The sequence below is a fragment of the Nylanderia fulva genome, unplaced genomic scaffold (genome assembly GCF_048542155.1).
Source record: "Nylanderia fulva isolate GAGA-0341 unplaced genomic scaffold, ASM4854215v1 Scaffold4, whole genome shotgun sequence".
NCBI lineage: Eukaryota > Metazoa > Arthropoda > Insecta > Hymenoptera > Formicidae > Nylanderia > Nylanderia fulva.
In genome coordinates, this window is record NW_028190476.1 from 4,869,054 (window position 1) to 4,894,950 (window position 25,897).

Consider the following 25,897-nt stretch of genomic DNA (forward strand, 5'->3'; position numbering starts at 1 on the left):
TACTCGGCTCTAGTCTCGATTCACATTCGTGACATTGGTTATTGTATTTACGAGATATAGAGATATAGAGAGAGCGCAGAAAGATTAATATCTCTCTCACAGAGTTTACTTCAGAGAAAATTAATCAATATCAGTGATTTATTTTCCGGAATATAATTTTCCATATTATTTTTCGTAGAAAAATTTGAGCTTTGTCGCAATAATTAAATAATACAAAATGTTATACAATTCTAAATATATTTTGAAAAAAAAGAATAATTTCTAAATATAAGTTCTAAATATGACATAAGAGTTATAGAATTTTTATAACAAAAAAAATTCAGATAATTATTTGAAATAACAAAATGATTAGAATAATAGTGAAATAGTAGAACAGAGAAGCACATAGTTAAAATAAAAAGATATGTCATATTGATATTTCGTGGCGTATTTGAAAATAATATAAATGCGATATTTTGAATGATGTGAGGTGTATCAACTATTATATCCACATTGGAGCCGTAAACTATCTAATCGATACAGTTTACCGTCGGAAAACTGCCAGTGATAGGGCTCATTTATCACATAACTTTTATTAACTATTATAAGTTACTTACGACGTTCTTTCCTTCGTAATAATTACTAAGATTCGAAAATTAATTGATCTCCAAAAATAGAATCTAATTGCTACATTTATCACTTACACTACCAATTAATGTTCCTTCTTTTTCATAATTGATTGTATTAATACCATATCAGTCTCAACAGCAGGCAAAATCAATTGATTATCGGGTATTTTGTTATTATTTTCTTAATTGGCTTTAATGTAGTTATTTACAATATTTCTTGCAATAAAAACTTCAATTTAAAATTTAATGAATTTCCAAATATGTTACATTTATTTTCTGTTCAATTAATATATTTTTATGATTAAATTCTCTCATAATTTGTATTATATTGCTATTTCCTTAAGTGACATCAATGTAATTACTATTTTTATGATTAAACTCTCGTTGTCAGTCATTGAATGAAAAAATTGTAGATATTACCTCAACTAGTACCTTTTAATTACAAAGAAATTAATTACATATCGTAATTTATATGCTGCTAACATCACGTCGTTTTTGAAAGCTAATTATGTAAAAGTCAATAAAAATCAATCACGTTTAAAAAAGAACGTTATTTTCAAAGTCCTTATAATTAATTGTGTATAATTAGTGTGAGAGATATATATATCACATTACTTTGAAAAAAGCAATTCATTAACGTTGAAGTTGTGATAAATCAGTTGCAGCGTCGCAGCTTCTCTCTAAGAAGCATGAGAAATTTCAAAATTTTAAAAAGAAAAGGTAAATCGCACGCGACATATGAAGCAGAGCAAACGGGAAAGAGAAAAGCATATCCTCTTAAATTTCGCACTATAAAAGCATTTCCGAATTTTTAACTTTCTAGTAGCTCATTCTGATTCTTTAATAGCACAATTTTAACAATTCCTTAATTTCGTTCACATATATAACTATTATATTATTATTAACTCCGCTATTATTATATCGAAAGCGATAAAATAACGGCGCTCTGCGTTTAATCTTAGATTTATTAATATTGCATCAAATCTATCGAAGCTTTTTTTTTTTTTTATTTTAAACTAAAGAATAGAGAACTCCTTTTTAGGTTTCACGTTCCATAAGCTTCAGAATGATTTAAAAATTTAGAAAAAAATCGTTATTTCGTAAAACCCATTCACATACATATGTAATTGAGAAAGAAAATTCCGACTACGCGTTCCGCGCGATTGAAAAGAGCTTTCGGCTTCTGCGATCTTAGATCTGCGTGTTCGTGGTGAACCTTCCATACGCGGTGATCAGTTCCTGCGTGTCCTTCTGGATCCCGGGTATCGTGATGATCTGCATGTACTGCAAGATCTACAAAGAGGCGGTGAGGCAAAGAGCGGCCCTCAGTAGGGCATCCAGCAGCACGGTGTTGAACAGCGTTCACGTGCGCCGGTCCTCCGGCGGCTCCAGACACCACTCCAGGACGTCGCATCAGCTGCTGCTGCATCCGAGCGATGCGAGCGATTACGGAAGACCGCTCTCTTATAGGGCATCGGCGGCGGAGCTCAACATCGAGAACGGTGAGTGCGAAACAAGAACCCGGGAGAAGAGAAGAAAATAAAGTTGAAAAAAATAGAATGGAACAAGAGATGAAATAAGATAATATATATATGTGTGTGAAATAATAGGTATAATACAAAAATTTATTTGAAAGTGTATAGGTATATTATAAATTGCTTTTTTGTGTTTTGAAACACTCGTGGAATTCAGGTCGAAGATACCTACTCGGAGAGAATTTTGTCTTAGAATTTATCTTGAAAATCATGGTAATCGTGGAATTATATATGGTATTAGAAGAATTTTAGAAGAGATTCTCTAATTAAAATATTTAAGCACATAAAGTGTAAAATGAATGGAACATATTTTATATCATATATTGTGGCAGATATTAATATTTATTTATAACACGATTAGCATGATTTTCAGAGCAAATTCTCTCCGTGTACAATAAAATATAAGATAAAATATAAATGAAGAATGATAGAATATAAATGAATTTAGAAATGAAAAGACTATTAGCTAAAGAAAATATTGTGAGACTCCGACGCCAAAAATCTTGCACATCGAATGTACAGAAAGCATTGGTGTCCCTCAATTATCGGTGAAATTGAGCGGTGGCGAATTCAATTGCTTTTCCATTCCCCATCCATCTCTCGTCCAAAAAGCCTTAATGCACGTTTCAACCGACGTGCACAAAGCGAAGATTATTACTTTAGCCCGGGGCGATTCGCCTTTTTCTCCCGCTACGGCCGATACGTCGAAACCAACCGTGTAATCATCGATCCGAGGAGAAACTTGGTTCGAAATTCGTGGCCAAATGACACGCGGCGCAAAACTGCATGGCCATTATGACGGTCGTTAATGATACAAAGAACATTAATGAAACTCTCTCGACACATGGATTACACTCTCCAGCACACAACATACACACACGTATATTTTATTGTAACAATAATAAACTCCTATTTTTCTTTCATCAGTAGATTAGTCGAAAAACAATATTAAAGATTTTATTTTAAAAGAAATGTTTCTCAATTTTTATAATCCAGATTTCTGATATTATCTCTCACTTTTTGTGACAGTCTGAAATTATTAAAATATCGATAATTATAATAGATAATTAAGAAACATATTTATATTCTATATATACATAAGTACTATTTTAATAAAAACGATAATTTAATATTGAAATACATTTTAAATAATTTTCGAAATTAAAAATATATATAACGCAAAATACATAAAAATAATAAAGCCAATCAAAATTTTTGATTTAAATGATATTATTTTAAGTAGCTTCACAAAAACGCGACAAGTTTTAAACATAATTATATTATTAAAGGCAAAAGCTGCAACGAAATATATGTCCATACTGACACTTTTATAATAAGTTAATCGTTTATATAACGAGATCGACAAGAAATTTATTTCCATATCGGATTGACAGTTAAAAGCGCCACTTTATAACGCTCAATTTAACAATGGCAGAAGTATTTACAAGTGTATAAAGATCGATAAAGTGTTTAATTAACCTTTAAACGGTAAATTGTTGGAAATCTCGGTAAACGAGCAAGATTATACAACGCTGTCAGAATTCAATTTTGAAATAAATGCCGCAAATTACATATCATGTCAAACATCTGCTGTTATAAATATGATATACAGTATGTTTTAAAAATGTTCAACATTGACAGCTGAGATTTTGGAGACAGATTCTTCAACAAATCAAAATAAACTTATTTCTTTAATAAAAGTGCTATGGAAAGTAATATAATTTAATTAGTTTTTGAAATATTTTTAAAATATAACTTTAAAATTTTTTTATTGTCATTAAATGGGATTACTTATTTATTATTACAATAAGCAGATTCTAATGAATTTCCTACATTTAAATTCTTTTAATTGAAAAAATTTGAACCTACTATATGTCTAAATTTTTTGATATAATATTGATATTTCTTAAAATATTAAAATACAATATCTTATTTCAAGCTATTTTTCTTTATGTGGTCGTCGATATTCATGACCATGAAAAGAGATGTGCAATATATAAGTTCTGATATAAATCACATCATATCGCAATGCGAATTGAATTTTATTTCCAGAGTATCTTTATCTTGTGAAGTTTTGCATCATAGGTTTTATATTTTGTGAATATATCCGACACGAAATTTTCAACATATTGATTGATGTGCTGTCATTGTATAGCATAAGTGCTATAAATGTCATACACTCGCGTCACATTAAAAAATAACTATATCTTTATACGAACGCGAGTTTAACGTCAAAGCGAATTAATTGTCTATATTATTATATACGTGCGCAATATCTCGTCCCGATCAACACAATTCACAATGACACCAACGCAGTATTCTATTCAAAATGCACGTCCCGACGGATTTTCCGGCTGTTATTTTCCCCATCTCGAAAAAGAATGACGACAGTTCCGTAAAAGAAAAACAAAATTCGTGTATATTTTTTTGCAGCGTTTTATATCTGATCGCGTAGAAAAAAGCGCGAAAATTCACGTCACCATGAATTTTCCGCAAATGCGTTTTGCGACTTGCACGTGGCAAGAACTGCGGTGGATTTGCGGCGGATTTGCCGAATACAAAAACTAGTAGTTGTATATTGTTTAATAAATAGAGAAGAATAATAGGTTCTCAATATTAAAAAAAAATAATATTTCTTCAGTTAGGAAAATTATTAAAAGAGAGAGAGAGAGAGAGAGAGAAGAGAGAGAAGAGAGAAAAGAAAAATATATGCCTATATATAACAATTTTTAAATTATTACGTGCATATATTTCACATTTTCCAGTAATTGCTTAGGTATCTATCAACTGCATAATATCGTGATTTTTGCAGGATAACTTTTATTTATATCATCTATTACTGTGAATTTTCATTACAAGTTTCCCTCGTAATGTAATGAACTACTGCTCATTTGATAATGACTCCTTTTTCACTGAGTCCTGCGTGTTTTTGAAATGACAAACAAATAACGCAGTAGATATTAAATAAAAATTTATACAAGACAATGCAAAGTAAAGAACACATTAAATTGAAGAAAGTTTAGAATTTAGAAAAAGAATCGCAAATATTTTTAAAATGAAAAAATTGTAAAATTAGATTTATAAAAATGTCAAAAATATTACATTTAGAAAATTGAAATATTTAAGAAATAATTTTTTAACATTTCTGAATGTTTCTGAATGAAATAATTATCAAATGAGATTTGTGGGAAAGATCTAACATGTAAGATCAAATTAAAAAAAAAATAATAATTCGAAATTGGAATCTGTTGCAATAATTCCAAAATAAATCACTCGCGAATAACATCAAACACGAGCGGAAACCACGCGATTGAAGCAAAATGTTTATCATCAAAATCAAAATAAACTCTCATCTCGATCGGTTTCGCATCCCCTTTAATACTTCGGCGCGATATTACATTTCTCGCAATTCTCGCATCCTCAAAGCAATGTGCTTGAAAGTTCACGACAGTTCTCCATCCCTCTCTCAACTGGCGTCCAATCGTTTTGTTCGTAAAAATAACGTCAGGAAGTCGTGTCTCTAATTTTGACATGTAATTCGTAGAGTAGCGTAGTGAAGTTTACTCGTCGTTTGCGAACCAAGTATGAACACGTCTAGTAATAGATCATGTAATCTAGTAATAGATCATATCTCCCGCAATGCATCATATTATATTCTACACGGTGATAATGTCGTAACGTTCGATCAAATATAAAAAATAACTACATATGATCTCTTTCTTTTTCTCTCTCTCTATGTTTTGTTTGCTATAATAAATTCTACAATTGCCTGAAGAAAATAATTTAATAATCATTTCTACGGTAACATTAAGAAATAGAAATAATTATAACCAGTCAGTATATAATATAAATAGTATTTAACTCTAGATAATATGAAATAATAGAATTTTATAAATAAATATTTATACTAAAAAATTAAATTCTATAAAAGTCTATGAATCATATAATTATAAATAATAAAATTCATTTTTCCGAAATAACATATAAACATTTTCTGAATACTTTTTAATTGATAAAATAAAGTTATAAATAATATCATTATAGAATAAAAATCTATGAATGAATTTACAAATTACACACACATACATCTATGTATTGTTCAAAAACTTTCTCTCTCGTTCCCCCTACATCCTCTCTCTCTCTCTTTTATATGTAAATTTAACCATTTTATAAAAAGGTTCTTCTTTTAATGAAAAAAAATCTTATAAAAACTCAACGCTTTATAAAAACGGCTAGGCATTTTTAACTAAAATGACGAGTTATAAAGAACCTGCATAATATATAAAAGTTCTTATTATAATTTATTTTAATTTATTTTAATTTTTTAAATAGAATGTAAACGAAGTACCGTAACTAGAAAATTGCAATCATAATTGTCTCGAAGAAAATTCCACGCAGATCTTTTAAAATGTCACTCGGTTTCAAAAAAAAATCTCGTTAAAATTCGCAGTAAAAAAATGTCGAAGATCTACCCATTCAAAAATGAATAAACATGCATAGAGACATAAATATCAACATTGTACAAATACATCCAAATGTGTATCGCGATATCAAAAGGGAAGAAGAGAAAGCGAGAGATGTTTCGAAATATATATTGCGATTTTACTGTTGAATTTTCGTTATTCAACAACTCTTTCATTTATCCTCTCTCGCACGTTTATTGAAACTTTACACTCGTTTACAAAAAGCACGACTAAAAATTGGCATCGTTTGAAAAATTCATAAAATATATAACAAAAAATATTTCTAAAACGACCTCGATCGGTACTTCACCATCTTTCTCGCCGAAAAAAATACTGTTCTATACGAGCAAGATATGCAAACGTATCGATTACTTTGCATGATATCTTCTATGGGGCCTATATATATCACGGAGAGACATAAAGCTGCCAGATTGCAGGTATATATAATCTGATTGTACCAGATTGCAATTAATTTATATATGTGTAACGCGTGCACGCGCAACGAATATGAATCACAATAGACATTGTTTCGCACCGCAAATCGAGATGATTTCGCAACTCTATCACGATTTCCAGCACTCTCTATACAAATTACATTTTGATTAGAACATTGCGCATTGCATGTTTATTATTAAATGCACGTACATGTGCGTGAAAAAGTTAGAAACCTAGAAAATATTTGTAAACTCATATTTTCTCATTTTAAATAATTTGACGAAAATATTTTTCTAGCCTATAGAGTATAGAATATTAACTGGTCTATTAATTTGCAGATTTGAGCAGGTTTATATTAAAAATATTGAAAGATTGTTCTCTTATTATTTTTTAAATCAAGAAGATACATAAAAACATTAAAATTATGCGCATCTTAAATTTTAGAATTTTCCTCTCAAATTTTTATAGACTCGAAAGAAAGAAACAATACAACGTTACAAAAATGAGAAATTCGATCAAACTTCATTTCGTTTCGCCACTTTTAGCATTCAACTTGGAGTATCCTCGCCACCAACCCCATTAAAAGTTCGTTCGAGGAGAAGTTCCACACGAGAAGTGTCGACGATAGTTTTTAAAGCCCTCAGAAGTTGAGGACTTGAGAATTACCAATTCTCATTAAGGATCGTAATTGCGACGCAAAGAATTTGCAGTCATTAAACGACTATCGCGGAATTATTTTCAAAGGGAAAAAACCGCGTGGTTTATTATATAAATAAGCGAAAGATCTCATCTCTCAGAGACACATCCCGTTTCAATCCTCTATATGACTCTGCGAATATATCATATATACGAATCACCCCATTCTTCAATTCCTTCTCGCTGCTTGGAATTTCGTCCCTGCATCTTCCTTTTACATCTTTCTTCCGCTCTTCCACTTCGTTTTCGTCTCGCTCTCGCAACGCATTCACCAGATATTGAGCGAACGACTCGCGGGCTGCTACCCCGGACGGGAGGGTGTTCCCGTCGGGGCTGGCTGGCTGGTTGGTTGGCAGCCTGCTGCAGTCGCGTTCACTGACCTACCTCAGCCCGCTGCTGGGTCGAGAGAGAGAGAGAGATCGAGTCTGTCTTTTTCGCGACGCCGCGTTGCTCCCAGATTCAGCTTCATTGCTGATTCATTTACGGGATCGAACCCCAACGCGGCAGATCGAAAATAAATAAGTGAAGAGTTATCTGTATATTTCGGATTGGAATACTAGCGTCCAACGTTGTCCCCGAACAAATCCCTCTCATCTGTTACCTTTGGTTAAACGAGAGAACCTTGATATTTTCTGATTTAATTGTGTTTTTTATTATTTTTAATTATTAATTATCAACAATGGTAAAATTGAAATATCAGACGAGAAAGAATAATAAAATTGTTAAGAATTTATCCGAGTAAATAATGTAAATTTTTTTAAAAAATTCTTTTTGTAAAATAAAATGTATTAGTCGACATTATATTCGTTCTATAAAAGTGTATAAACCTGCGTCGACATTTTTGTGTGGATAAAATTATCTTTAAATCTGGAATATGTAATAAAAAAGAAATATCAGCTAGGGTGGTTTGCCGGAACATCCTCATCGAATAAGTCAGATAAATCTGGATCAGATTTTTATGGCCAATAAAGCTTGAGAAAGTGACGCTTTGGCCCTAATTTAGTACGTGGGAAGTCGTATCGGCAATAAAAGGACACACGTGTGTTCCTCGGGAACAAAAGATTTCTTCAATTTTTTTGCCAGCCTAATCCATCAAGTCTATCCTGGCATTCTACTAATTACGTACCATAAAAGACAGCAAAAGAATTAATAGACAAGAGATCTATTTATAATCCTCACTTAATGAGCAAAATTACCGTAATTACAGGACAATGGAGAGTAGATTCTAGCGAAAGCGTTATATATACGTCAAAGTATATTTTTGCAAAGATAAAAGTATATTTAATTCAGAAATATTTGGAACTCTCCAAAAATTATCTAGATATTCATTTTTAATTAATACTTAGAAATCTAATATATTTTTCTAATCTTACTTAATCCGAGCTTGGAGATTAGACGTTTATCCCGAAGAAAATTGTCGTGCAGACTAATACACCATGCGACTCTGTACCGGATTACGATTTCACGTTCCGCAAAATGAACAGCGATGGATCAGCTGCCGCTTTATACGATTCATCATCCCGGACATTCACGAGAAGGGCTCCGATCTTTTTCATTTTCTATTTTACGACTCTCGCGAAGCCGTAATGTGTGTCTATCGATGATAAAAGCGTGGCGGTTAAATGAAAAGCTTATTGGCAGCCGAATCGATCGTCAAGTATCGACAGCTTAACGCAATTGTGTCTAGGTGAACTTCAATTTTATGGAAGCAGTCTAGAATAACATGACGAAAATTGTCTTTAGTCTTGCGAAAAGAATATTGCCAATTTATATCAATTTATTAAAATCAAAAATTAATTGTCACACATTTTACAATCATTTAATGAATTTAATTTATTATACGAGATTATTTTATATTTTTTTAGAATTATTGTTTTTGTTAAGAAGGCAGAGAAAACTTTTCAGAAGTTTTAATTCTTTTATTAATATTTTTTTATTTTTATTATTATTTATAATATATAAGTTATATTATAATTTTATTATAATTTTAGTATACATTTAAATTATTAAAATTTCTATGAAAAAAATAATTTTTTTCATAGAAATCTCGTTCTCTTCTTCAGTTCCTTTGATATTCTCTATTGTATTCTCTTCGCAAAAACTACATTAAGAAATAATTCAAGATACTGCGAAGAAGAATACCATGTATCGTAAATGATTTATGATCTTTTTTCAGCTGCTGGTCTGTTATACACATTGCATTTAGAAGCTGGATAAATGTTGATTTATGATTCTGATTATTATTTATTTGCTTTCATCTCTTCTTGATGAAACGGATTTTACTTTAATTATTTCAACACGATATTACATAAAGTATAAAATAGTATATTTAAATTTTAATGCATCTTTACGGCCACAATTTTTATGATGCGTTCGAAAATCATTGATTATACATATATAGATGCATTATAAACAATGTCTATTTGATTTGTCACTTTCTCGAATGCGCCTAGAGATCGCCCAATCGAATGAAATCGATATACGGAACGATGACCTGATTTGCACCATAGGCCGCAACACGCTTGCTCCCTCGTATACCTCGTGACCTAATTTTGCGAAAGGCCTTTCAGAGACGTCGACATTTAGCTAAGTACATATCATTCCCGCGCGCGCATGTGTGGTGCGATCTGATGCGTGTATATGCATATATGGTACATATGTGTATAACCGTGTTGGGGATATTGTTGCATTAAAGCGGTTATATAGAAGGCAACCGATTTCCGAGGATGGTGCACTTCAGTTATGTTGCACGTTGCATGCCTATTAACCTCGCGAGCGATATCACGGGGTCGAATCTCGATGCGGATTCGATTGAGCACGCGTTAAACTTCGTTCCTCCTCGAAGAACATTATCGCGTCTCACTGTTGGAATCATAAGTGATTGAATCGTAGTTATTGCGGCAAGCAAAAAATAAAATAAATATAATAATAATAGCAGAAAAAATATAATAACAAATTTATTGTAATGATAGAGAATAATAGAGAGAGAGAGAGAGAGAGAGAGAGAGAGACAACAAAAATATTTTATTCTCTCTTTTCCAAAAATTAAAAATAAAAATTCCATTAATTTTCTTTCTAGGTTATTTTATTTTTTCTGAAAAAAGTTATATATTTTTATACACCATTTTTATGTCTATAAAATTTTTAGTTTTAGTTTTATTTATTCTTCAAATTTTTTCAATTTCCAAATTTTTTAAAACTAGAATTTAAAAAATTCTAAAACACTCTGAATTACTTATACATCTGAAATGTTCGAAATAAATTTTTTTCATATTTTAATTAAAAAAAAATTTAGAAGTTATAGATATATAAAAAACAAAATATTATTTCTAAATCATTGAAATAAAATACTATAAAAGAAAAACTGCATTACAGTTATCGTAAAAATCAGAAACTTATAAAAATAAATATATAGTTTCTAATATCATTATTATATATTCTTTTCTCACAGAAGTCTTTTCTAGAGAACAATAGTGTCTAGCTCTTACGAGAAAGGGAATAATGTCTCGTCGAAACATTCCATTGAAATCTATATCGCGTGTTTTGTGTCTCTGTGACGGCAATTCGATATGCAACATCTGTATCAATCTCATCTTCTCGCGAATCACGTTCCCAATAATAGACGCGACCGGAAAGAAGAAACGATTCGTTGTAGTTAGTTGCGGATGACGCGCAAAATTACTTACATCAAAAAAATAAAACGAGATTTTTAAGGATAACTGAGTAATATTTTTATATTTCTCAGAGTATATTTCTTATAATTTATAAGTTTTATAAAATAAGATATTTTTCTAGATAGAATATTTTAAATTCACACAGATTTCTCAAATCTGATGTTAATTACACATCAAAATGAAATGCAATCATATAACTCTTGAATTGCATTTGCGTATTCTGATATGTGTATTGCTATCAAATTATATATATTGCAATGAAGATTTACTAAAATAATTATAATTTATCAAAAGTAATAACATAATTTATATATCTCCTAGAGAATTATTATAAAAAATATTTTGTCTGTATTTTAATACCATTAATCTAATTATAAAAATAATTGCATTGATTTAAATTTATATTTTATTATTCACAAATATTAAATTGTATACCTCATCCATTATGATCATATACATATGTAGATATATGCATTATCGCATTCGGTGGTATAAAGTCTCATATTCACTAGAATTCAACCTGAATACGATGAGGATGATGGTGTCAAATTCACGGTACCATTTGCGCAACGAACTGTACAATGAGAAACTTGACAGTAATACCAAGTAGCTACTTTTGTGTTGAATATAGAATAGCTTAAAATATAACTATTGAATATCTTTTCACTAATTCAATTCGTCCAAGTTTAAAAATTATTATTTTCTTTCTGCAACAGATATTTATCAAATTTTTTCAATTTTTAATAAAATATATATTTCATTTATCTTATGTATATTTCATATATAATTTTAATACAAGTTGCAATATATTATGTTAAATTTTTATAAATATATATTTTATTAATATTTCGCATCTCTTTACTGTATTTCTTATATTATATCATATCTTAAAAAATTCACATTAAAAATCTCAATAGTACAATTAAAAATAATTAATAGACATCAATAATAAAAAATGTCTCTAAAAGATTCTTATTGTTATATACAATAAATCTTGACGTTTTTGTCGAGGAAAGATAGATGCCAAAAAATTTAAAAAGTTTTCAATTTTGAGTTAAGTACGTTTTTTTAGTAGTCAATTTTCGTCTGTGTATCTATCCGTATCAGAAATGAAACTGATGTAATTCCCGACAAGATCCACATATTGTAGACGAAAGTGGAGCAGCGGACAGTAGTGAATTTCCGCGAGGTTCAACAAGAACATCTCTTTGCCGCAGGCGAAATTTCGCTTGATAATTCACACGATGGAATTCTGTTGCCATAATTACATAAGTTCACCATTACGCAATTATACCCTGCTCGGAATGTTGGGAGTTCATGTGGAAAAAACGCAATATTTAACGGTATATTTTGTATCAAAGGACTGACGTTTAATTCGAGCAATCGATTTCACGATTCATTATTGAGCATTTTAATTGAATCTAATTATCCACTCTTTATCATATTATCTGTAACAGAACTATTTATTACACGATTCCACTGATATAGAATTTATAATTAACACATTATGCTCGTAATAGAAAATTTTCAAATATTTTCATATAACAGTTTTACATTTTTTAAAAATATTAGTTAGCATTTAAAAAAATGTAATGTCATTATTTCATAGTTGTATCAATTTCAAATGCAGAAATATAATTTCAAGAATTAAAAAAACATTGTCTGTTTACGTAATAATTTCAATAAATAATAATAAAATAATTATTTAATTGTATTAACAGATAACAAATAATTAGATATATCTAACGTAACAATTTCAATAAATAATAATAAAATTATGATTTAATTGTATTAACAGATAGGAAATAACATAGATATCTAATTAAGCATAAATATAAAAATATAAATTACCACACACAAGTAAAAAAAAAAAAAATAAGTAATAATATTTTTCTAACTTTTATATTTTATATAGTAGTTGTAAAAAAAGACAATAATTCATACACCGAAAGTTATTTTTTTCTAGAAAAATTCTTACCGAAAAAAATGATGATATTGCATCATTGTCAGGCATTATTCTCGCTTGTCGCTATCCAGTCGTTTTAAAAAGACGGGAAAGAGAGAATTGGGCCACAAAAGCGTTAAAGATATTTCCCTGGAGATACCAAGTAACGAGCGCCGTATTAAGACGCAGCTTTAAACTGCGAGATTACGCGATGCGAAATAGGGTCGCGATTGTCTTGCATTCCGAGTTGTCTCGCGCGTGCGTGTCCATATACAGGGTAATCCATAGCGAGAAAACGCGAGTACTTCGCTCTTATACGGAATCTTCAAATTAATTTTAAGATATATTTTACATTCCGAGAAACCGCGCAGTTTTGCCGACTGTTCCTTATATTAAAAATTGTCTCTAATATCTCAATCTTTCTCTCTACCGAGGATAATAAATAATAAAATACAAAACAGAAAGAAGTGGTGCGGATAAATTAGATAAAATGAATGAGCTTGAATAAATGTGTATTAGAGAGAGAGAGAGAATTGTTTTGCTGCTAATAAATAAAAAAAGATCAAACTTATAAAATAATAACCGTATTATATAAAAGTACGAATAAAATATTTTTCTAACATAAATATGCAATCTAATCTTTAAATATATATGTATAAAAATGATTATAATAATCTGAAATACCGATAAAATCCGGATGATATATGTGCTCTGGCTTATCCACACCTTTATATACTTAATTCTAATATAATATACATGTATATCCTTCGCCAAGGATCTCGGCTTTAGAATACATTGATAATGCACTTTCTCGTGCACTTGCATTCCCTCGCTAAGATCACCCTGTATGCAGGGGTGCTTCTTATATCTTGATAGACGAGTGCATTGATTGCACGAAAGCGCTGAGCATCGATCAACCAACCTAAATCTGCCTCAATGCGCCCGAACACGCGAACCCTTCAGCCTTCTATCCGAACGGACACCCTTCCTTCTATTCCCGTATTATCTAAACAACAACTTTCCTCTCTCCTCCCCGCTGAATATAGCTCCACCAGAGTAAATTCGCTCTGTCTGCGGTTTTCGAGGTCCCGCTATGCACATCCGCAAAGGTGCTTAGGAATTTCAGATTTTCGTGCAAACTAACGAAACTTTTAAGCTGCTATTGACCAATGGCAAAAATTCACAAAACTGACAAATAATTCTATGCAGAAATATTTATCAATTTCGTTCCCCAATTATGTATGATAAGAATTAAATTATATAATATATGCATATATAAAAATATATTTTAAAAATGTTTAAAAAAATTAACCATTTATAAATTATGAATTTTTTTGGTAAAAAGACATATTTATATTGAATTATAAATTTTAGTAAGTATATGTATACATATATATATTTTTTTTATTTTCAATTTAAATAATAAAAGAAAAACTTTTCTAACTTTATTACAGCTACTTTTTCTGCATAAAAATTATTGTTCCACTCTTGAGGAGTGCTTTTTCACGAAGTAAACTTTCTCGCGCAATAGCAGCCGAGAAGATTAAATGGCGAGTGCGTGTTAATAGCTCGTGGAAAAATTTCAGTATATGATGATGTTCGCGTCGCGCCGTAGTGTGATTATCGCAGTTGTGCGCTACGATAACAACGCTCGATGGCACGTTGTGCAAAGTAATTATATCAGAAATTAGGTAGGCCAGAGCTTCTAATAGCTTCCGCAGGAAAATTCTCAGGAGAAACTCGAGGGAGAAAAAATAGCGATGGTATGAGAGAGTATAGTTCCTCATTAAATCTCGGCGGTGTTGAATTCGCAGACTAACTTTCGACGATCTGAATTTTCATCGTCAACCAATATTTATGTACCTAATTACATTTTTAAATTTATTCCAGTCAATTCTTCAACGCGTGCGCCGCATAAAATAGATAAAAAATGGAACTAAAACGAAATTCTGATAAAGCACAAATCTCGCAATAATTTTGCAATTATTTTATATATTTACATCTACTCCGAATAAAAATTTTAAAAAATCGCACGCCACAGAAATTAAATTATTTTGAAACGCAATCTGATTGATGTATTTAATTTCCTTCTAACTTTAATATCACGATTGTGAAAAAAAGTAGCAAAGAGAGAGAGAGAGAGAGAAAAGAGGAAACAGATTTATTGTAAAAAATTAATTATAAAAAATTAATAACCTAATTTTAATTTTAAATAATCAATAACCAATTTGACTTCGGCAAATTACAAAATGAATACGTTCATTCCCGAGTGATTAATTAAGGATTGAAGGCTATGCGCGCAATTGCCTCATTAATATGGCAATAGACTTCTGTAGAAGGACGTTGAGCATAACGTTATACGGCTGCCATTATTGTTGTTATTATAGCGGTCTCTATGTCGGTAGATTCAGCTTATTTTATAGCGGTAATTATGTAAACAGCGTTACTCTCGACGGAATTATATTAAAATTTACCAATGCAACGTGTGCACGCGCACGGAAACGCAATGTGTTAATACTCGAGCTTCATACTTTGAATCTGCATTACACGACACGAATATTTAATGCATAATTACAAATGCTACAATTATCGCGCAAAGCCTGCGATATTTCTGTCATCCATTCTAAAATCTAGCAGAGTTGCTCCGTCCTGTTTTCTATACTGGTTAAATTAAGACCCATTGAGAGGGAGACAGAGAGTTCTGTTTGTTTAATGAAAAAAAATACTGATGTGAATTATCTTTCTATTCAAACCAGCATTGTAAAATAAATTGATTATTTGGGTGTTTCAGGTACTTCGATACGACAGCAAACAAGAAGTTGGCGAGCCGAACACAAAGCCGCGAGAACACTCGGTATAATTATGGGGGCGTTTCTTCTCTGTTGGCTGCCGTTCTTCATCTGGTGAGTATCAATTATGGCATAATTCAGCGGATTAATTTTCTATTTTTCTTTTTTCTTTTTTTTTTTTTCCATGACATCAAAAAAAAATATTCATCGATTTTGGATAATTATTTCGTTAAGATTTTACATTAAATAAAGACGCAAGTGTTTGATTTCATTTTTTATGTTTGATTATTGTCAACTACCTAGAAGACAAAATTTTACAATTATCGATCAACAATTTCTAAATTAAAAACTCAAAATATAAATACGTATATTAAATTAATTTTTTCCAAAATTGAATTTGTTCCTCTCTAACTATTTCGTAACATTAAATGAGAGATGTTTGAAACTTTCAAATGTCAACGTGTCATCATAAACTTCCTTGCGAAAGAGAGAACGCAATCCAAATCTCATCAAGCAAAATACTTTTAGTGGAAACGAACTTGGCGACTTTGCTTTGAAGAATTCTTGTTGTGGAGTTTATGTATCAAGCCGTCGTTAAGAACGAGAGCTTTACTGATGCCGAATATCTAAGGTTAACAGACAAAGAGAGAAAAAGAGGGAGAAAGAGAAGAGGATAGTCTCGTCTGTCTTATGTTTTATTAATGCAAGCTCGGAAAATGTATCTCTATGGAGTTTGCTGATGGCTTACCCTACTCTCTCCACAAGCTTGCTCGTAGTTTGACTATTTGCTTGACTAAGCGCCGCAACCGTAGAGGAATATGAAGATCTCCCTTAGAAAAGGACATGAGAAACAGGAAAAACCTTACCTCGGAGAGAAGTTTAAAATAGCGACAAAATATCAAACGCAGAAGAAAGATACCACGGTCTAGCAAACATATCAATGAATTTTTAGAAAATTTTCCAATAATTACAATATGGTTACAACTAAATAAATAAACTTTACAAAAGTACAAAAGTTTTTAAACTTCTATTTAAAAAATAAAAAAATGAGATAAATTGTTTTAATGAAATCGGTACGACAAAATTAGATCTAACTATGTCCTTGTAAAATTATCAAAATGTCACTCTGTTGTTTTATTTATGCACATAAATTAGCTTACTTTCTCTCTTTTGGTAAAATGTAACATTACAGTGCAGCGATAAAACATTTTATTGAATAACGAATAACTGATAGATAAATACGCGCCTGAAAATGTTGCTCTCTATGCAAATAGAACAAAGTGATGTAGATATGAATGTGTAACAAGACATCTCCATTTTGCAACTCGGTTTTTATTCATGCAAATGCACAAAGCGCATCACTCTACTGACCTAAAAGCTCGCATTAGTTTCGTAGTTCGGCCATTTCCCAAATCGTGTTATCGATTTTTGGATGATCGGCTCTCTTATCACATGAATAATTTTATATTTCTAAAAAAATTCAGAATTTTTTAGCAAGTCTCTTTAATACTCTTTCATATTTATAATTGTTTTTGTATTAAACTGAAAAATTATTAAATTCATCAATATTTATTTCTATTTATTATATTTTTTAAATACAATCATTTCTTAGCAGATAATTATTTCTAAGAATAAAAATAGAATATAAAAGATAAAAAAAATATATAAGCAAAAATAATTTGAGTTTATGCAAAATAACAAAAATTGAAGGATCTCAATAAAAATAAGATAGAAATAATCTTTTGATATAAAATTTTTTTTCTCTCTCCCTCTTGCCAATTTCCATATAAGTAAATAAATAACTAAATAAATAACTAAATAAATAAATAAATAAATAAATATATATATATATATATATATATATATATACATTATATATAAGTAAATATATTTTTGCGACAATTATTCTGTATTGTTTCGTATTTATAAGTTTAAAAAAAAAAAGAAGAGAGAAAGAGAAAGAAAGAGAAATCTGCAAATATTTTAATATCTTATTTTTTGCATTTAAAAGAGAATTCGATACCATCATCTATTAATGAGACACATGTAAGAACAAAGATAAAAATATATAACAATAAAGAAATATAAGATAATATTACTGTGGGATTAATTTATATATAGTTGTAGCAGGGACCAACTGCATATTCAGAGTCCAATTTGTTCGATTGATATCGGTGGCTTTGTAATTTTCGTCAGAGATAGCTGCTACCACAAATCTATGTCGATGGTTACTGGTTAATATTGTTCTATGTCGGTATCGCGATCAATGTTTCGTGCATTAATAATGATATGACTGTGGTCAAAAATATACGATCGCATTATGTTCTTAGAATTTCTCTATGTCAATTCAGTTTAAACAAAATATCCAATCCAGCCAATAATATGTTATTGTGTATATGATGGATTTTTTGATAAATTTAAAATAAATTCTTTCTAAATGAAAAAATCACAAAAGTTTCACAATACAATATTTTTAAAATTATTGAATTCTTTACACTATATTTTAATTTCTGTATATAATTTTTTAATAATTTGCGGAACAAATTATTCTATTTTGAAATGTATTTTAGATTAAAGAGAAATCAGATTTTTATAATATCTATTTAAAAAAATTGTAATATATTATATATTATATCTACATTTCACAATTTATATATAAAATTAAATAGTTTAAAAAATCATCTTTTTTTAATGTAAACTTTATATTGCAATAAAATCATATCAAAAAGCATTTTTAAATAATTATTTCTATGAAAAAATATTTTTATTTGATTTTTATTTTTAATTCTCTTAAATTTTTATTTTTGTATAAAGTGGCCACATTCAAAAACACTCTACTCTAGTAGAATACATTTTTCTATAATAAAAATAAAATAAAACGTTTAATATTTCAAAATTTTCAAAGCTTTGATATCTTAATTTAATTTTGAAAAATGTGTATGAATTAAAATAAATATGTATAAAACAGACATTCTTGTTATTTTAAACTAGCAAACAATTTTTCGTCAGTTTGATTTGCATGATATATGTATTTGAAACAATTACACTCCACTCGAATCAATAATCGTTTCTCTTAAATAAATGTATATTTCAAGCTATTAAAACCTCGTTAAATAAATGACAAACAGAAAGATATAATTCACTGTGAGAACCTATCGTGAATGTACCTGCACGTAATTTGCTTACAATTAGTCATTTGCTAACAATAAGACAAGTTGAGGAACAATCTCGAATTTAAGATTTGAATTCCACGGTTCCCTTTATCCCTCTAGAGTGATGTAGACGAGAAAAATATAATTCTCGTCAAATCAAATTCTTGGAATAACAATAAATATTTTAAATGTGATAATACTTCGAAATCCTAAGGCAGAAATCAAAATTATGGATACTACGCGTGAAGAATTGAAAATACGAATCTTATTTTAACATCGATCGCGTAAGTGGAAAAGGCAATATCGAAACATTGATTTAAAATCTCCGCATAATGCAACAGATGTATCTATATGGAAAATATATGGCGCGCATGTTGCAAGAAGAGACAAGAAGCAAAAAAAAAAAAAAAAGAAACATATCTCCGTCTTAATTTGACATAGAACAAATCCTATAAATCGAAAATTATGGTGCACCGTATTCAGCCGATCCCTTGACTTTCTCCTACTTTTCTCCTTGACTTTTTCCTACAAATTTACAGCCTCTTACTCTGCGAATCTCGATTCCGATTATTGATTTGATTTACGTTATTGCATTATTTATAATATGTTACGTTTTTTAGATTAAATAATTTACTGTATACATGTTCTTAATTTTTATATTCTTTAATTCCTTTAATTTTTATATTCTTTAATAATTCCTATTTTCCTTCGTCTATCTCATCAGTATTTGATATTACAAGTATATGTATGCTTTTTATAAATAAAAATCTATTTTTCAAATACTTCAAATTATATAACATTCCTGAAAATGTGTCGAGTTATGTCCCGAATTTTTGACACAAAATGTAATGATAAATTAAATTGGAAGAAATATAGAGTGAGACGTATCGCGGAGATAATTTTTCTCCACAATTTTCTATACATCTACCTCTTAAATAGGTTTAAAACGATACCTCGAATGAAGTGCTTAACCTTTTCAAGCAGATGTAAAGAATGGTCCTTTTCTGTCGTTCTTTCAGGTATCTAACGACGTCGCTGTGTGGCGAGGCCTGCTACTGCCCGAACACGGTGGTGTCGGTGCTCTTTTGGATAGGTTACTTCAATAGCGCCCTAAATCCGCTCATCTACGCGTATTTCAACCGCGACTTTCGCGACGCCTTCAAGGACACGCTGAAGAGCGCTCTGCCCTGTTGCGCCAATTGTTGGAAGACACCCTCGCAATTCGTGTAGCGCGACGAGACTTGAAGAAATCAATTTCTGAAAGGCGAGTTTATCACCCCACTCACGATCTACCTCTTCCTCTGATTTTTTTTTTTCCCCCGACGATTTTTCAGCCGAAGCAAAATCGAGCCACTTCGTTCCAGTGATTTTTCAACATCAATCGATATACCGGTGTTCGCAATTAACCTTTATTGCCCGGATTTATTGACTTCACACATCATTGGCTTTTCCGTTATTCCGTAACTTTGTGCGAGGTGTACAAAGTTACGTTGATTGTTAATCGTCACGCGATGCACGCCTTAGCGATTTTATTCTCTTTATTTCACCGTATAATACATTCTCATTTTAACGAATTATAAATAATACTTTTAAAAAGTATGATTTTATAATTTAGATAAAAGAAGATGCGCGAAAGAAAAAAACATATATGTGTATAAACACAAAAAATGTATATATCTTTTTATTGGAAATTATTAAATTTTGTTTTATATAATATTTAAATTTTATCGCTATGAGCGTGTGATTTTATCGCGCGTGACTTTTTTAATCTTTTATGAGTTTGGGACATTAGTTAAAGTTGAAATAATGATTTTCGACAGAATATTAATTCTAAATACATGTAAAATTGTGTGAACGTTGATTTAAAGTAAAAGCGGAAATTAAAACAGTTTAATCGTGGATTTGCGATCTTTAAAGTGAGCGCCTATCAATTTACCATGGTCGTCCTTCTTAGGGTGACGATCGGCGGCACGTAATTGCCTCCCATATAATCGCTGTCCCGAAATACATCCGGTAATATAATCCCCCGCTATCATATCGCTGGCGGAAGCACACGACAAACGCTTTCGAGAGATTCGAGATCGAAATTAATGCTCCCGAAGAGCGGGGTCATTAAAACGGGTATTAACGAGTATAATAGACGCTATTACTGAGCGATTATCATCGATATTCTTCAATTTGTGATTTTAAGACGGAATTTTCATTTAGCATTTCGATATATAACGGGAGAAATCCGTCAAATCAAATATCATATTGTTAATGAAGGATTTTGCAAATTCTAGCAAGAGAATTTCGGAAAAGTTTCCAGTGGCAATTATTAATTTGCTAATATCCACAGAAAATTAACGAAATTTTATTCGACAAAAAATGTCTATATCAATTAAATTGAGTTTTTAAATATATATTTTTTAATATATATTTTTTATTTTTTTAATATATTTTTTCTTTTTCTTCATTTTCCTTCAAGATAAAAATATTTATTTATATATGAAAAAGTAAAATTTATTTAAAAAAACCATCATCTCAATTAACATTTTAATCTTTTCTTTTCTTGCAAAATTATTAAAAATCTTGTCACGAGTAAAATTTCAATAATTTTCATAAAAATAAAATAAATTTATAATAATAAATAAATTCCCTTAATTTTTCAGTATCAAGTGCGCCCAAACATTATATATCATTATTTAAATAAATCTAATGTAATTTCAAATTTTTAAATAATTGTGATTTACAAAACGTACAAACTATATAACTTAAAAATAAAATTCTATAGTTTCTTAAAATTCCTAAAATAGAATCTATTCTGATGCGTTATAAAATAATTTATCAAACTTTATTATTTTTATTTACATTACATATTCTTTATATATTCTTTTATATATATTATATATATATATATATATTGTTATTTATTATATATTATTATTTAAAATATTTCTAATAAATAAAAACCGGGTATAGATTATTTTCCTAGCAAAAATTAATGCAATTTTCTGTGTGTGTTTGTAAATGAATAATAATTAAATCTTATACATAAATATATTTTTTACTATCGTATAGGCGGAATGATTTCGCGCAAAGACAGCGACACCAGAAGTTAAGCGGAACAATGGATAAACGCGTGCAAGGTATGCACGAGATTACACAAGGGGATTTGTTAATCTATGCTTACTCTGTAAATACGTCGAGATGCCCGGCTAGCGCTAATTAGATGTAATTATTAGCGCACCGGCACACGCAAGGCTGTAATATGTGTAATGCGAGATACTTAACGCAGTTAGTAACAAGACCGCATGTGTGTGTGTAATATTACCGTAATCACGAAACAATAACGCCACGATGGATCACTACACAGAATTTATAAAGAGACGTCCATCTTGCGCGCCATATTGCCTGTATAAATGTACCATATAGCAATAAAACTGAAAGACAGATTGTAAATATATAATAAAAGCGTTTTAGAGATACGTGTGCATGTTTGTGGGGTATATGTATGGGTGAGTGAGTTAGGTGTATGTGTGTATTCGTGCTCATTGTTTTTGTAAGTATAATAGATATAATGGATAATATTATACACACATATTGGCGTCGAAATTTTATGTGTTGCTTATGTGTACAACAATAGAGAACTCGAGTCAAGAACATACTACGACGACATAATTAAATGAGCATCTCATTGTTCGAATATATATATCATTATTTCTTTAGATCGCATAACGTAGAGTCTCACATTTTTATTTCAATCAAAAAGGATAAGTGATATTTTAATATTATTCGTATTAATAAATATCAATAAAATTTTACAACAACACCGAGAGCTCATTATTTAAAGAAATAAAAATATATATTTTAAATTAATAAGACGTCTCTATTTATTTGTGCCATCATAGAATTATATCTGTAAAGGTATTCCGTATTCTGTCAACGCACTTGATTTAACCTTATTTTTTTTTTTCAGATTATCGAGAAATATCGCTTCCGATAATTGTACTTGGATAAGCAAAAGTTGTAATATCTTATCAATTCCCGTTCTACTATGATATTATTTTCAATAATACAGATAATAAAAATAAAAAGACTAAAAATGTAAAGAAAATGTCTCGATGATAATAAAATTGAAATACGAAGAAATAAAGGGGTTAATTGGAAGATAACTTTTACAATTAAAGAATATAATTAAAAGAGAGGCGTTTTAAAACGAAAGATTGATATTAGAACCTTTATTTTCAAATTATTATATTCAATCTCTAAATACACAAGCAGCTACTTTGATTCTATTATATACTTTTTGATCTTATTATTACAGACAGCGCACACATATTACGCGATGTTTTTTAATCAAACACACTGAAATATCGCGCAAAGTTTTTTAATAGAGCGCGCCATAAATATCGAAAAATTAACGCAATATATACGGAATACCTTTTCTGCATCAATGGTTTATTTAATCGATCGTCGGACTCCAGAATAATTCATCTTCTCTACTGGATGATTATGCGACGAGAAAGAGAAACCAAGCGCGCGCGAATGAGAGAGTGAATGTGGACAAGAGATTATGCTAACGCGCGCAGTTACGCGGACCGTCCGAGTAAAGACATTAATTAGCGTAATTCCCTGACCGGCACGACTTTCTCGTGCAATTTCTGTCAAATCATATTTCAGTTTTACGTTCGCTTAATGAAATCATCGAAATATCTCGTCACTAGAAAACAAGTTCGCTAAATTGCAAGGAAAATGCAATTGCACGACATAATTAAAGCATCAAAAAAGCGATACCAGGCTATTAGAAAATTCTTGAAATACGGGAATCTCTTGAAATATATATAAGAACGATCATACGTAAAATTGATCGGTCGTTATGTTAATTCAATCGAGTATACTGCATTCGAATATTTAATTTCTACATTGATATTTTTAGAAATATATTCTTATTAATTTATTAGTGCTAATGGTTGAGCTGACTAATTATATCAAGCAGCTCAGTAAGTATTAGCATTAATAAATTAATAAAAATGTATTTCTAATTTGTATACTTTATAATTAGTATACCTACTTAATTGTCGTAATAATAATTTTTCTAATTCGAAGAATTAATCTCTATTGTATACCGATATCGAAACATAAAGAATATAACTGATCTGAAAATAGTGCAAATTTGAAGCGAACATGGGCTTTCATTTTTCTGACACAAATGTTCCTTTCTCGACGCGCGTCGACATGGATTTTATTTTTCTAGGTATACATCGTGAGATTAGTTTTCGTCGTTGAGGCGTTTAGACACGTTTTATATCGGGCTTCCGTTCAAGTAAGTTTCAGCTGATCGTACATGCGTATGAAAGAAAGAAAATGTCTCAAGATCTATTTTCGCGCATTCGAATTGCGTCAGATCCGAAAAAAAGGAAAATTAAAATTAATTATACAATATTTAAAAAAACTAATAAAATTAATAATTTTTTAAAAATACAATGATATTTTTAAAAATTACTAATACACAAACACAATATTAAAAAATAAATATAAATGTTATTCACTTTTGTCAAGTTATTATTAAATGTATCTCATTTTTGGAAAATTTATAGAAAATGTAACAAGAAATATTGACAAAATAAAATATACACACTTCTTTAAAGCAATCATGAAATCTTCATGAAACTAGAAATGCGAAAATGGACCTTGGTAAATTCTTTTTCTCGGAAGAAATCTGTTAAAAAAGATATTGGACGAAGAAACTCTCGAATTTTTCACGTCGTGACATTTCGAGAGACGTTTCTATCAACGATATCAACTATTCGCAGAAACATACCACAGAGAAAGAGAATCAAGAGGAGACACACTTTTTGATCAGCAAAATAATCAATCGATATCGTTCGTTCGTACAAAAAAAAGCAATGTTGTGTCTGACAATCCGTGTAGTGACGCTAAAAAAAAATTTCATCTTGTAAAGAAACAACAGTTTAACGCGCGCTGTACACTGGGCCTAAAAAAAAAGCGTAGTGTTTAAACGAGCGATTCTAGCGGTTCACTGCAATGGCAATTTTAGGGCGGCGTAGACGTTTAAAAGTGTCTAGCGGCACAAATCGAACACACGCAGCAAATAGAGTTACTAAAGTGCGAATGGAAAAACGCGACGAAAGAACTGATATGTATAGATAATCTATGTAAATTGCGTGAATATGAGAGTGAAAAATAAGAATGAAAGGAAGAGAAAAAAGCGACTATAAGTGAATCGAATCGGAGTAAAATTGACTCGGCCGAAATATTTTATGCAAATTATTATCGATTCTTAGGATATTCTAGTTTATTTTATATATAAAAACGATTTTTATATAATCTAATTTTTATCTCTACTATATGTAAGACGTCTATTTTTCTCCTTTACTTTTTTCTATATAAAATATAGCTTTTTCTTCGATATTTCTCGCAGAGAGAGGAAGGATACTATCGAAAATTAAGAATTAGGAGCAAACAGACGTGTATCCTTTTCATCAAATTCGTGTGATTTCGAGTCAACTCTGTTCCATTCGATTGTAATAGCCAATAACAGATAAAGTGAGAACGCGAGAGGAATGGAAAATAAACGATGTTATATTACGAAAGGAA

The 25,897-nt window shown here is 30.1% G+C and overlaps 1 protein-coding gene across 10 annotated transcripts in view; it reads left to right on the forward strand.

The window, feature by feature from the left end:
* Positions 1 to 25,897, forward strand: part of LOC114936227 (octopamine receptor beta-1R) — an 81,803-nt gene extending 55,906 nt beyond the window's left edge. For 7 of the 10 annotated variants that reach the window (XM_029309350.2, XM_029309349.2, XM_029309352.2 and 4 more), the window contains 4 exons: positions 1,804 to 2,110; positions 16,148 to 16,259; positions 20,317 to 20,561; positions 22,358 to 25,897. In XM_029309350.2, coding sequence (XP_029165183.1) covers positions 1,804 to 2,110; positions 16,148 to 16,259; positions 20,317 to 20,527 — 630 coding nt within the window. In that variant the 3' untranslated portion in view covers positions 20,528 to 20,561; positions 22,358 to 25,897. The remainder of the gene's footprint in view (positions 1 to 1,803; positions 2,111 to 16,147; positions 16,260 to 20,316; positions 20,562 to 22,357) is intronic. The other 3 variants (XM_085486118.1, XM_029309348.2, XM_029309347.2) reach the window with 1 other exon arrangement.